We start from the raw sequence: 15,061 nt of genomic DNA, 5'->3' as shown, positions 1-15,061 counted from the left end.
CTTTGAAGTGCCTTCATTTGAATCTTCATACAATGAGGGTTAATTTGTCCTGCAGTCAGAGTGCTCTGCAGACGTGCTCTTCTGTTAAGGCACAGCTGCAGAACACTTTCAAGGGGCCAATCGCACAGCAAATGTAATTTCTGTCTGCACCTTTAAGAGCAATGCTTGGCTTAGACTGTGAGTAGTGACATTGATTTGCATCCTTGAAGTTAAGCAGTTGTGTAAAATGACTGAACTGGTTTCCTAGCCTTATAGTGAATTTTGTACTCAATACTTTTCCTGTATTTAAAAACCACCCCAAAAATATCAAGCAGGTATAAAAAAAACAAGCAAATAAAGCTCTGACTCAACCAAACTATGAGTTTCACTTGAAAGAAAAATAAATTCTTGACCATAGTCAAATGCTAAGAGTTAGATGCAACCATGCAACAAACTTTACTTGCACAGTTATCTCTTTAAGGCAAATAAAACCCGAAGGCTCCTGACACGTTACATTTAAGATGCAATTAACAGGGTGATTCTGCCTTAAATAGCAATGAAGCCAAATGTTCAAGTCAATTTAAAGCATGACAATACAGTAAACAAGCCACAAATGTATTCCACATATTATATGCAACAATTTTGTGGCTCCTTAGTATCATGCTTTAAATTGAACATGTGGCTAATCATGAATCGGATCCCATTAAGCTGAATGTCTGTCAGCAGTCAAGTAAAATAAAGCATGCATAACGGCAATGTAGAATAGACTTCGCTAGAAACAATGTTACATCTAATATCTCTAATCTGCAAGTTGCATGAAGCCAGTTAAAGTTTATCTAACTCTACTCCAGCTATGCAGTTGGTCCAATAAAATCTATCACCCTGAGAAATCTTTGCCATTTAAAGTGTAATTGAACTGCTTTGTCCAGGCCAGTTATTTAATGCGACTTAAATGAAAAGATTTTCAGTATCATACAAAGCCATCATGTTTATTTACATAATTCACATAATTACGTAAATTTCTGTCATATTATACCAAGGAGAACAGGAGCTCCCTCATGTGAAATAAGTCATTACCCAGTAAGCACCATGCTGCAGCCAAAAGTCTGACTGTGCCAAGTGCCAGCCTGTAAATAGACAGATTAGGTAATATATATTTGTTAAACAATACTAGAGCTATGACACACCTAGTAATATTTTCACTGGGGATAGGCCAAGGATGTCTTCATTAATACCATGGTAGAAATACAGGTGGTAATTATTAATGCTAATTTATTCACTCTAGGCTTTTTAGGGTCTCTGTGTACAGCCCTATTCATATCGTATGCAATTCAAGGAAAACCATTAGTAAAGTGGGGAAGAGACATGATGAAGGTGGTTCCAATGGCAGAAGAATACTGCAAAAAGACCATTCGACACATGGCAGGTAACTAAATTTTTTTTAAAAATCAACTATAACAATACCCAGTAAATTTCACTACTCAGCGTCCTGCTTTTATTTCTTCACAGACTGTCCTGTGTCTGCATGTTGTCTTCCCACCTCATCCGTTTATCCTGTAAGCTGTTCGGACAGAACCTTATTTTCATATATTTGGGAAGTTGCCTGCCACACTGGTGGCAATATAAAAAAAGTAAAAGTATAACAATAACCATAAGCTGTATAGAGTTCATTACAAAATAGGAAATATATTTGCAAGCATTTCAGTTGTAAAATGTGTGCTGCAGTTTAAGCTGTTTCAGCTGCCCCCCATCAAATCAAACAAACTTGCATGATCACTATGATTTTTTTCATAAGAAAATCATTGACATTCCTAATTTTTCCAGTGGAAGTCCCTAACCCAGCTGAAGATGCATGCATTAGAAAAACAATTAATTCACTCTTTGTCTGGATATTAAAATCTGGGTTTTTGCTATTCTGTTCACATATTTGGGAGGCATCCTAGTTATACTGCTGTATAAAGCAGTTGAATGAAATAGGACTCCTGAAAAAGATTATTTTACTTGACCTGAGTATATAATACCTTTGTGCTTAATAGCTGCCTACTGACTGTTTGCCTAGGATCATTGTATTTATATCAGTCCTGTTCCAATGTGAACAAATTGGCATAACTTGGATGCATCTCCAGAAGTGAAGCAAAGAGGTTTTCTATCTTTTCTAAAGAGCTATGAGGGGATGGTTATCAAGAATGATGAGACTCCATCTAAAACCTTTTTTGGAACATTAAAAAAACAAAAGGTTTATCTAAGTTATCAAGTTGTTCCTTTGAACATGACAGAACAAATGGGAAGGCTTTCTGAAATGCACAGAATTGTTTTAGTGGAACCTGTTCTGTTTGGAGGTTATTATTATTCTTTAAGCTAGTCCTAGGGACAGCAGGTGCGGGATTAGCATATATAGGTTTCTCTTTGACTTGCCTTTACAGAAGGGTCCTGTCACTCTATCCAGGGTGAACCCACTACTGCATAGAGATATGTGGGGCTCCTGAAGCATGCACTATGTAACTTTGGCATTGTGGAACCTAGTGCTATTTTGGAAGCAAGTAAAAAATTTTCTGTATCAGGGTCAAGACCCCTTGGCTGGTGAGATGTGCTGTGGAGAATTTCTACTGAATAGAGTCCTCCATTTTAGGAAAGCCAATTCTTAGAATCTTTTTTTGGTTCAATCTCAAAGACAATGAGAGACATTTAGTTGCAACGTCCAAGTCAATAGCCCTTGCCCAGTATCAAATTGCAATTACTTCTCTTTGTAGTCCCACTGTTCTCTGTATGGATACTTGTGTAGTGTCGTTAAGTATTCAGCCCAAGTAAGGGTCAAGGAATGGCACCCAGAGGGGAAAGCTGCTTGGATAGTCTGGGTTTAATTTCTGCCTTGGCCACAGATCTCCCCCATGACTGGGCAGTCACTTTAAACCCTGAGTTTTTCCATCTGTAAAATGAAGTTAATAGTATTTCTCTAACTTACAGGGCTCCTACAGGGTTCATTAATGCTTTTGAGTTGAGACATTAGGATGGTATGGTTATAAGCGCAACAGAAAAGCAAGAAAACATCTTTAAAAATACCAGGCTTTTTGAGTTTTAAAATCATCAGATCATTTAATAAGTTGTGTGTTTATTTAAGCCAGCACTGCTTTTCTCTGATGTACTTTTTGTTAAAATATTCATTTGAGCTTTATGGCTAGGAAGACAAGGTTCTTTGGGTGAATCTGATATCTTTTATTAGACCAACTTAAATAGTTGGAAAACAATTATTAAGCAAGCTTTCGGGCTACGAATGCATTTTTCACCTTGTTTTTTCATAAATGAATATCTCATTAAGACGCTATTTCGGCTTTCTACACCACAATAAAAGTAACTTAGGGTATGCTAAGCAAGATACTAGCCATGTTTTTAAGGACCAACAAAGTCAGCAAATGCCAATTGGATTCTCTAGGTCTTGGCTAAGGGCCTGGAGTAGCTGAACAGTTGTTGTTCAATTTTTTTTCCCTCTAGTAGCAGGCAAGAAAACATTATGGGGAAATCAAATCTTTCCTGCCCCACCAATCTGGAAGCTACTTCAGTATAAGGACTGCAGTAGACTCTGGTCCAACTGTGTTCCTGTTCTCTCTGCTGGGTTATGTGAGCTTGGGAAGCAACCACCATGTACCAGATAACAGCATATATAAACCACTGTTATTCTTTAAAAGGTGAAGCATTTTAAGGATATTAATTCATTATGAGGAACTCTGCAAGAGAATAGAAAATCAAATTGCTTCATTTAGAAAAGTAACTGTTACACATGCATGATCCCTTGTTTTCTATCTTGCTCTGAGCCATTGATAGGGAAGTCATTAAAGTAGACGTCAGACTTTGTGCGTACTTAATTTGGAGCAGTAGTGCTGCTCCACACGCTTGAACAAGATCTCTACTACTGAATTGCCCATGTTCAAATTATCATGTCCCTCTTGCTGCTCTGTAAATATCTAACCCTGTCAAGATTTGCCTCTTGTCAGAAAGGCATTAGTGGCTCTTGGTCTCTCTTTCTATGGCACACTTTTACTTTTGGAGGCCTTGTGGAGGAGTATGTAGTCAAGATCCTAGTTTGTAATTGTGTAGTGGTTTGAAGTGGTGATTCTGGGGGTTCTTCAGTAAATGATTGCCTGCAAATTCAGGGAACTAGAGTTGATGGCCCATAAGAACCATTCCAGTCCAAGTTCCTATGCCATTGAACTTGGTGCTTATATGTTATTGGATGTTGGAAGCCTGCTTTGCAGTTTCTAGTGAGTGAGAGGGGCTGGCTGGATGTTTTCCTAGACTCTTTGGGATTTAACATCTGTTTTATAGTTGCCCTCAATTGCAAGGGATTGGGATTGATGATCCAAGCAACCTTAGTTCTAGGTACCTTTAATTGCTTTATTGAATTGGTTTGGACTTAAACATTTGTATAAAGGTTAATTTAAGGGGACTTGTTAAAGTAAGCATGCGCAAGTTTATATGATTAGGGACTCATGGTGCTTAAAGTGACATGAAAACGGAAAAAGTGTTGGGTATATATAAAGAAAGCCTAAAAGTTTTTCTTCCTCTATAGAATTCAATATACAACTGTGGAAAATTCTGGTTTTCTCTACTTAGTTATTTCTTAGAGGAAAAGTTAGTAGACTCATGAGAAATCATAACTGTAAAACCTGAGGAATAAAGATAGGATATGAATCATATTTAGGATGCTTTAACTTAATGCTTTCTAATTGGTATTCTCAAAACTTGTTTAACTCAAACAATGGGGGAAAAAGGTCTTTAGTCCACTTTTCTGTGATAGCCATTAAGTCCTCTGGTAAAACCAGGAAAGGTAAGACTTGAAGTTCCTCATATTTCTAAAGTAAATGGGAAAGAAAAGTATGATTTAAAGGCAAAACCAAAACAACTAAGCCTTTTTACACCTTCTTTATCCATAATATAGGGACAAAAATTTGACATACCCATTGTTCTAATCATTAGTTTACTCTTTTTTCACTAAACATTCTTATTCTTGTATTATGCTATTTATTTTCAAGTTATAGGAAATGATTATGGTAACGCTAGTTCTTAGTTTTTAATGGCCTCCCCTCCTTTTTTTCTTTTTCATGTTTCCAACCTGTTAGTACTGGTGTAATAAACCAAATACGCAGTTTTGATCTTTTAAAAAAATATATACTACTTGTATTGTGTAAACTGTTAAAGTTACATCTCTGTAAAAATAACCAGATCGACACTGGTCTGTTCTTTCTTTACACGTTAAGTGCACCTGAGAGTCTGGTCAAGGTGGACTATTACTTTATTAATTTGTTTTTATCTTCAGAATATCAGGAGCACTGGTTTTACTTTGAAGCCAAATGGCAGTTTTATTTGGAGGAAAGAGAAATCAATGAAGAAAATCAGAATAAACCAAGCTTTCCTGATAATTATGATGCAGAAGAGAGAGAAAAGGTAAAAAAAAAAAATATTTAAAAAAATTGCAAATGTAAATTTAAAACGTTCTCAGGTAAAGTCTTTACTAATAGAAATATTTCCAACATTTCTATCAATCTGAAATTACTTATAAATGCAGATGCTTCCTGAGTGTTTCTTGTTTCTTTGCCAAGAAAAAAATGTTCCACTGTTGTTTAACCTGTAGGGTAACATAAATGGTTACAATGTGAACACGTGGAAAAAGACACTAAGTAACAATAATGGAATAGGAGGAATGCAGTGGGTGAAAATATCATGCTAGCCAAGTATTTCAACATCCAGGAAATGTGCAATATTGAGAACCAAATTGTAATGAGAAATAGCTATTAAAGATGGAAAAGACATAAAAGTTACTGTTTAAAAAGGTGCCTGACCTTCACTAAATTAGGTTGCCCTTAGACACTTGCCATGTGGACTAGGTACAGACTTTCAAAAAGCTCAAGGCAGAATCAATCTAAGTTAACACAGTTTTCTGTAAGCAGCGTAGTTAGAGCGGTAGTGAACAGAGCACACATTTTCTCTTAGGTGGAGTGTGTGGAAATCTTAGACTGAATTCTGCCATTTTTAAATCGGTCTGTGTGCTAAATTTCTGTTCTGTTACGGGGCGTGGACTAGTTTCCAATCGCTTATACTGGTATAAGCGTAATGTCTGTACCTGGCATTTTAGTCCACTTGTTGGACCACTTCCTTGTTCCCTTCACTGATTCTTCTCCAATAGTATTTTACTACTTTCCATGAGAAACTATTTCATAGTCTTTTTTATTTCTCTTTAAACCTGCTACTTCTAGTTAGATCTCCTTGAACCAAGCTAAAAAATGCCTCTCCTTCTTTGGTGTTTACAACTTTCCAATATTTGCAGGCACTTCTCATGTTCCCCACTTAGCAGCCAAGCAATAAATACTCAGTTCTTGTCGCCTTTCCCCATAAATCAATCCTCCCAGACTATTCTGAGAAGTCACTGTGTAAACTTTTTAGGGGCTCAAGTATATGGTGAATGGTGCCAGTAAAAGACAGATTGTTGATCGATAATAAAAAAAAACAAAAACAAAAACCACCTGCATACTCTGCACACACAGAGAAAGGTTGCATTCAGTCATATTTTCTTATTTTAGTGCCAATAAGGTTTTTACTAGTTTTTGCTCCTGCCAGTATTATAGAGTCAACACAGCTATTATATGAGAGACTGGCAGTGAATACTATTCTACCTCACTTGTTACCAAGAAAATAGTTGACAGGATTCAAATTACAAGGACAAATTCTGCCTTCATGTACACCTGTGTAACCAAGTTAGCCCTACAGAGCCTTTGATAATCATGCACCTAAAGCAAGGTCTTTGCTTAACTCTGAGCCCAGGTTTGTCACCAGGACTGATGGAAAACTTCCATTTTTCCTTGTAAATTGACTATATTTAATCTTGAGTCATGGATAGAAACTACATGTAGAAACTGTGTAATTTCTTTTCAAAATAAAATTGCATTTGATTCTTTCTTGCATGCCTTTCAGTGTGCCAGTTGTGTATTGAACTACAGTGGTGTATCTTTCTTCAGCAGAGGTCAGCAACCTATGGTCTTGGTGCTGGATTGGGCCATAAAAAGATTGGATCCAGTCCAGAGTGGTCCAGTCTGGCCCAGGTCATACAGAGGATTGGGTAGCATGGAGCAACATTAAGCCACCAGTCCCTAGGCTGGGAAAATGTTGCCAACTCCTGTTTTATGGTGCACTGATAAAGGAATGTGCAAGCCCAGAATGTCACACTAAAAATCTGGGTGCATTTTTTTCACATGGAAAACCCCCATGTGAATGTGCACACACGAATTCCACAAGCTTTGTATGTTAGGCCCATACAGCTCAATGAATTTCTTTAAATAATTTTCATAGACCTTTTTTATTCATAAAAATAAATACACTTCAGTTCAGCAAGAAACAAAGAGTTCATGCTAGACAAAGTGCTATTTCTTAAATCTTCAAACCACTCAGAACCTTGGGGAGTAATGCGAGGGAATTAACCCTCTCTGGCCGTGTCCACATGTGCATGGTCATTTGGTTCCCTGGGGAAAACTAGCAGCGGCACACCTTGTGCCACGTGCCCTCTGGGCAGTGTCCCATTAAGATTTATTGGAGCCCTTGGCAAGCAGAAAATTGGAGGCCCCCCACACTCCAGTGGGGACTCTGGCAGGGGGAGAGGCCCCTTCCCCTCCTGGTGCTGCTGCTGCCAAGGGCAAGGTGGGCCTTCATGTCACATGGGGGAGGCTAGGTGGGCCTGGCTGGGCTGGGGGTGGGGTGGCACATGCCTGCCTCTTCCCACTGCTCCCTCCACCCCCACCCCCACGACTGGAGCAGAGTGGAGCCGAATGGGATGAAGGCGGATGTGGGCTGTCTGCTGTGGGCTTGGGGCTCTCTGCCCTGCTGCCTTTGCCTTGGGGGCCCTACACTGGCCGTATGTCCCCTGCCCACCTGGCAATGGGAGGCATAATTCACCACCCCCACTGCTGCTGGGGATGGGCAGAGGGTGTGTGGCCAGCGGGGCCCCTGGGTTGATGCACACAGTGGCGGGGAGCTGCCCCCCTTCCTCATTTCCACCCTCCCTACCCCCCTGTGCTTGCTGGATGAGCTGGCCATGGCTCCATCCTGCTCCCTGCCCTGGCCCTGGGTCCAAGGCACCACCCTGACTGGGCACTGCCCCTAGCCTCTGTTCCACTCCTTCCCTGACTCTGGGGCCTGAGGGCCTTGATCTGCCCCCGACACACCCCTTCCCTCCCTCATACCTCTTCCCATCCATAGACCTACCTACAGGGAGCTGTTCTCCATGCTGTCCGTGCATGTGCATGTGGCAAACTCCCCCGCCCCTGCATCCTGCTCCTGGCAGCCTCAAGCAGGACCTCTTGCAGACTGGAATGCTGCTTGCCTGCAAGGGGAAACCTACCATTTCCTGAGGGAACTCAAGCATCCCGGTGCCCCTGGGCCTGGGTCCCATGTGCCCATGTATTAATCTGCCTATACCTCTGGTGTGCAGCAAGTTACCCCAGCTGGGGTAGCGGAGGCTGGAGCCAGCACTGAGTTGGCTCCAGCAGCCTTACCTTGTGTCCTGGGGCCTCCCAGGGCTGCAGCAGTGGCAATCCTGCCACTGCCACTGCCACGCGGAGCCTGGCTAGCAGCAGTAGTGCGGCTCCAGCCGACTAGGCTCTGGTTTTGAGTGGTGCGCATGCATTGCTACTTCACTCCCCCCCCCCCCCCCCCCTGCTGCTTCTTTGCAGTGTGGAGAACAACTGAATGTGTGGTATGTGGCCATACCACACAGCCATGCTCATCTGGATATGGCCTCTGAGGGCATAGATAAATAGGCAGTGGGTAGATATAAGACAAGTTACTTTACAGTACGTTTTAAGTTTGGGTGTTAAAAAAGAGCGTTACATAAACTGTACAAATGGAAAGAAGCTGCAGTTCCCTCTTGCTCTGTGGCTTGGCTCTTGGAGCACTCCTCTCAGGTTGTCAAGATTCCAGGGTTGGACGCATTACATGATGAAGATTCAAAATGTGGGAGAGCAAAAAATTATTCATGCAAGGAACTTAGGATGCTGTGAGATGCATCCCTGTAGCGTGAATTATTTTCTATTGCTTCTATTTCATAATTATCTGTTCCCAATCTAATAATTTTCAACACTCAAAGTGAAGAGCCACTAAATTTGTGTAGAGCATTTAGGTACCTTCAAAACTCAAATGAGTGACACTTGAGATGTCTGCAACTCGTACTCAGCATAGCACTTCTGTGAATAGTCCTCTTGCTTCCAGTGGGACTATACATGTGAGTTAGTACTATTCCACAGAAATCATCTAAAGCCTTAAAGATCTGCAGAACTGAACTGAAGCCTTACATTCTGGTGTAATAGGATCATATCAGCGGATGGATGCTGCTTATTGTTTACAAACATATAAACAAAGAAGAAGTGAAACTGCATTCCTGCCTCAGATACTGTCATCTCTAGCATAGAAGTTTGTGTGGAGGGGAGGGGTATAGAATATAAATTTATGAAGCTGAAATGAAAGCGAATAGACTGGAAAGCAAGAGGAGGTTTTCTGTGTGCCACAGAACCTAACGGTCAAATTGAGCTCTGGAAAAATTCAAGTTACCATCCTGTAATCTAAGGGAAAATACAGGCTTGCAGGCTACCTGGTAAGTCAAATGCTTATTATACTGTACAAGAGGAGCAGGTGGATTTTGTTATACTTGGGAATTATGGACAGGCAAAACTTGAGTCCTGCATGGTCCATTTTGAGAGTCCCAGGTCTTTTTGTTGCTGAAAAGGAAATCTGCTTTTGCACTCAGATATCATTTTCATTCTCGTGCTGACCAATGTTTGTAGGAGCAGGGGCAGAGAAGGGTCAGAAAAAAAACTTAAAATGTTCAAAATCTGACACATTTAAAAAAAATGTATTGATGAAGTGGGGAAAGCCCCATTTAAAACTGGATTGGATTAAACTGAGAATATGTGACTGGGTGAAGAAAGAACAATTTCTCAGTGGCAAAGAAAAGGGCAAGACAACCTCCTAAGTTCTTATTCTACTTCCAATTTCCAAGACAGTATGAACTTTCAAGATATAAAATTAGACTCTAACGTGATCCTCTTCTTGAAATCTGTCAGTCAAATTGGGTCAAGAATTTAGCCTGCAAAGTATTTGCAAGTGCTTTCTGTTTCTTCCTGTCCGAAAGTGTGGCAAATCACTGCTGTTGGCACAGACGGCTTTGTCCATCACTGAGGGAAGTGTTGCATCTGAAAGCAACCATCCCATGGAGGAACAGAGAGTTTGGCAGTTATATAGGGCTGTGAAAAATAATATATGCAAAACTTAATGTTGCAGTTGTATTTTTGTATATGGGAAGGTAAGAGGGACCCCTCCAATATGTCAAGTAACATTACAAGGTAGGAACTTCCTCTGAAAGGTGGGATTGGATCCATCTTCTAGGGGCCTGCGTCAGTGTTGTAATGAGTAGGGTTTTTGCCCTGGGCAAACCCTGCAGGAGAATGGAAGTGGGGTGGGGGGAGCACAGTGCTGAGAGTTGAGGGTGGCATATAGGGGGAGAACTGAAGTTTTGCCCAAAACAGTCCCTGATGGTTGCTGCTGCATGTTCTGCCTGCTCCAGCTCTTGTTCTTAAAGCAGCAGTGGTTTGATGTTTATGCCCTGGCTGCTGCTGCAAGAGCAACTCTGGTGGGCAATTTTGACACCCCTCCTCCTAAGTCAGCACCTGGGGCTTGGTGCCCCTCTCACCCACCCCTAGTTATGCCATTGGCCTGTGTTTCACAGCAGAAGAACTACTGAACAGCTGCTTAGAACTCAAACTGACACTGTAGTTATTCCTTCAGACTTACAGGAGGTGGAGTTCAGAAGGCCGCGGTGGAAGAAGAGGGCATGATGCTCCCATGATTGCATATGATGCTATTTTAGGATGTGGTGGTGACTGGACAGAACTTTGCAACCGTGCCATGTTCCACGGCGGTGAGTGTTCCTTTATAACATCACATATTTGAATCCCTCAGGGTTTAAAGGGCAAAATTATCATTGCTGCAAGAAATGTGAAGTTTAAACGAGAAATATTTGTCTTGTTGGAGGAAAAACCTTAGCAGGAAATCTGCTGAGTAAACGAAACCTACGGTTGTGTATTATTACTGCTATAGCAGCTTTACATCATTATTATTCCTATTGTAATAGCACCTGTCATTCAAGGCTCTGAAAGTGCTGTGCAAACATTAAGCTTCACAGCCTACCTTTGACATACATCAAGGATGTCTTGGTACAAGATTTGCTTCATCCATCTCTAGAGTAGCAACTATTCAACCACACAAGGGGTCTGGGCAGGGAAAGACAAAGTTTACTGTGTCCAGTAAAAACAGCAGGGAGGATTCAGGTAAGCTGAATTTACCCAAGTTGGGAATTGGTTAGGACAGGGGTGGGTAAAATAAGGCCCATAGGCTGCATCCAGCCTGCCAGGCAGTTTTATCCGGTTCTTCGTACCCACCAATTAACTGTACCCTACTCAGCCCACACGCTTTGTTCCCACCCTTGGGCATGGGAGGTTCCCGGCCCTGGCCAGCACACCCAGCTAGGATGTAGGTTTGGTATCCCTAGTCTTGTGAAAAATGCCACCTGCTCTTTAAGGTGCTCGAATGGTTCATGTGTCTGGTTTGCAAAAGAGAGCTCCTCCAACAGCACTTTGCTCCCTAGTTCTGTGCACAGCTTTTAGGTCAGTATTGGGTCAAAGGAAAGTGGGGGCCACCTTCTGAACCACCAGCTCCACTGAGACATCCAGTGGATACTGGGCTTGTGGTGCCAATGTAGCTCAAGCCTGGTTAGCTGGTGAGAGCTAACAAGATCTGACCCCAAGCTGTCATAGATAGTTGCAATGTCTGAGTGTGTGTATTATTGCAATTACTTGTTTTAAATTGCTAACCATTCCCTAATGTGTTAGAGTAAGATATGTTCCGCATCCCAAAGATTTTGCACCATAACAGATGTTTCTGGAGTTGCTCTTCCTATCTAGTAATGAGGTAACAATGATGATGTTGCACATCAAGGGCTATTTAAATTAAGGGAGATGTTTCTGAGCATAAGTTTTTTCTTCCTTAAAGGAAAAGAGCAATAAGTCAGTGCTTATTGTGTTGTGGTGACCCTGCTACCTCCTTCCCAGTGGCAATTAAACTCAATCAGCTGTGCCACTCACATGGGTGTGTGAGGAATTTTTCTGTATGGTTGCACATTTATCTTTCCAAACATTACCAAATATAGTGCTTTAATTTAATTACATTGCTATTTTGTAATGCAAAAGACATTGCTCTTTACCTTTCAAAACCATTTTTTAAAAATTTAACTGGCTTGTTTGTAATGTAGGGGGCATTAGCTTGACGCCCTGCTAAGAAACCCTTCAAATCTATGGGCTGCCATCTTAGCAGTAGGAAAGCATGGTCGCTTGCTGAAATGAGTTTTAGCCTCATATCCATTTAGCAAATCGATTTTTCCCTCCCCCCCACCACTCTGAGGCTAATGGCACACCCATTTCCTTGTTTGCAAATCAACACAATCCGCAATGTCAGCATGGTTGTTCACTGCTGCTGCACAGGCAACAGAGAAAATGCAAGTGCTAGGTTGTCTTTTGTTTTGTACTTTGGGGGGGGGGTTGTGTTTTTTTTGCATGCTTCCTGTGCCAGGAGCATAAGAACAAGTTCTGCTTGATTGGTGCCTGCTCAAGGGGAATCCCTCCCTGGAAGAGCAAGGGGAGCTTCCCTCTCTCTGTACTCTTCTTAGCACAGAGCAGGGCAAGGAATCTCCCCTACCAAGTGTGCTTTGAATGGAATAGTGGAGCCAATTCGTGTGCTGGGACACATGAAACTCAGGGTTTACCTTCACTTTGTGGCTCTGCAAGCATGTCTACACAGCACAAGGCACAGGAACATCTCCACTGGCTTCACTGTGTAAGCTATCCCACAAAAGGAAAATGGTGTAGCCACCTATGTTCAGGTAGTGTTGTGCTAAAGCTAATTGCCTCTGGTGAGAGACCAGAGGCACATTAGCCACAGGGAAGAGCATAGTCTGCTGATGCAGGGCAGCTCTCTTCCTTTTCAGGTGCAATATATTATGCACTGGTGGCAGGGGAGAAGAGCAGGGATTCCAGTTAAGACTGATGAACCTCCTAAAGCTCCCACTCCAAGAGTCTCATTGAGACGCCACAAAACCTGCCAGTGGAATAATGACTTAATGCTTCCCTCTAGAGCGGGTGCAGTTATGCTTCCCTTCGGCTGTGTTGCATGTGAGCTCTTGGTGCAAGGTCTGGCTTGAGCCACTGCTCATCCCCCTCCTTTCCTCTACTGCCGAATTCAGTGGGAAAGGATAGGGTAAGCAGCAACAGTGCTCCCCCCCCCCCCCTGTACTCCAGAGCCATGCAAAAGCAGCCTCTGTCAGACCCCCACGCCGATCAGCCGGTGAACTCAGAGCTCTGGCAGGACTCTGTGAAACCAAGCAGTGAGATCAGAGTTCACTGTGCCCCAACTGCACAGCCAAAATTGGGGGGGCTGGGCTGCCTCTGCCAGGTTCCTTGATCTGCTGCTTCCCTCCCTGAATAGTGCAGTTTAATACTGTGCAATTACAAATGGCTGTAACAGGGTGATGCACTACTGTGTTTAATTTTACAGGTGAGAGTGCGGCCACTGGATCCATTGCTGGCTGCTTGTATGGATTACTTTATGGCCTGAGCAAGGTTCCTAAAGGCTTGTACCAGGATCTTGAGCAAAGGGAGAGGCTAGAATACTTGGGAGAGACTCTTTACCGACTATCCACAGAGGAAAAGTAAAGCAGTTTCTGCCATTTTCTCTTTCTTTAAAGACTATATCAAATACTGTAGATAAGTAACTAATTTTAATAACACTGTGATAGGCTGAGGCTTACTTTTAAAGGCTCTGTAGAATGTGCACCAGTGCAGTGAGCTGAGTAGTTCAAGAGTAATTGAACTTGTAAATGTTCAGTTTGTCATGTGTTCTGGGGATTTTTGAGTATCAAACTAGTAAAATACAGTCCAGATGAGTAAAGCTTATGTTAAATGGAAAAAAAAAGAAAGAAAGAAAACGTCCTTTTATCAAATTCAGTCTAACTTGCTATAAAGTCACCTTCTGAATGCTATGACTAGTAATTACACATGTAATTAATTTTCAAAAACTAATACTTGTCTGCCAAAACTAATTGTCTTACCCTTTACAGGGGATGTTCCCTGTATACTTTTAAATATTTGATCATTCTTGTTACCACTCTCTTCCCCCTTCTCCCACCACCCCTCCTCATCCTCCAGTCTAACAGTCTCTGATGCTTGTAAATCTAATGTCTCTCAGATTATCTTTTTATGAACTGTTAACCCTTTGTCAGCAGTATGCTGCAATGTATTATTATGTTAGAAGCTTCCAAAAAGGAAAAACTAAGACTAGGAATACATCCAAGGTACAACAAAATGTCATTGTGTTTAACCTTTCTGAATTATCTGTTTTAACTCTAGATTCTTCAGGGGGGAAAAAACCCTAAAAAAATACAACTGGCTGAAATATTTGTAAATAAATTAATCTTATGCTCTTCATAAGCATCGTTCTTTATTTTTAGATTGTACTCATATGTTACTGTATCAGTATCAGAATTTTTGGCTGAGGTCTTCAAACTGTTGCAATATATCATAGCCTGATAGATGACCTGTTTCACACACAACTGAGAAATACAGAGAGATAGGAAAAGAAAACTGATACTTCTGTTTTTCTTAAATCACTATACAAAGATCAACTGGAGGAGAAAATGGTCAATTTGGCTACCACTTTATTAATGACAGGACAGTCTTTAAATGTCAACCTGACTAAGAGTAGCAGCTATAGCAGAGAGTGTATACACTGCCTATGGTTGCTTTCCCTGGATTTTAAAAACCTCACTATGTGACCTAGTTAAAAATTATCTGATTTGAATAAAATTAACAGCAGAACATGTGGAGATAAGACTGACTCAACTACACTGGCATATATTTTGAGTAACTCCTAATAATGGAATTATACTTGTGTTAATTTTGGAGTAACAGAGCGTCTGCACAAGATGCTAACTGCGCAG

General features: G+C 41.5%; 1 protein-coding gene across 5 annotated transcripts in view; it reads left to right on the top strand.

Annotated features, from left to right (window-relative positions):
* Positions 1 to 15,061, top strand: part of LOC102376260 (protein ADP-ribosylarginine hydrolase-like protein 1) — a 134,534-nt gene that overhangs the window by 13,605 nt on the left and 105,868 nt on the right. For all 5 annotated transcript variants that reach the window (XM_025196114.1, XM_025196116.1, XM_025196115.1 and 2 more), the window contains exons 4-7: positions 1,265 to 1,405; positions 5,291 to 5,418; positions 10,801 to 10,933; positions 13,621 to 13,774. In XM_025196114.1, coding sequence (XP_025051899.1) covers positions 1,265 to 1,405; positions 5,291 to 5,418; positions 10,801 to 10,933; positions 13,621 to 13,774 — 556 coding nt within the window. The remainder of the gene's footprint in view (positions 1 to 1,264; positions 1,406 to 5,290; positions 5,419 to 10,800; positions 10,934 to 13,620; positions 13,775 to 15,061) is intronic.

This window comes from Alligator sinensis, unplaced genomic scaffold (genome assembly GCF_000455745.1).
Source record: "Alligator sinensis unplaced genomic scaffold, ASM45574v1 scaffold288_1, whole genome shotgun sequence".
Lineage (NCBI taxonomy): Eukaryota > Metazoa > Chordata > Crocodylia > Alligatoridae > Alligator > Alligator sinensis.
Note: the sequence above shows the minus strand (reverse complement) of the source record. Positions and strands in the feature narration are given on the sequence as shown.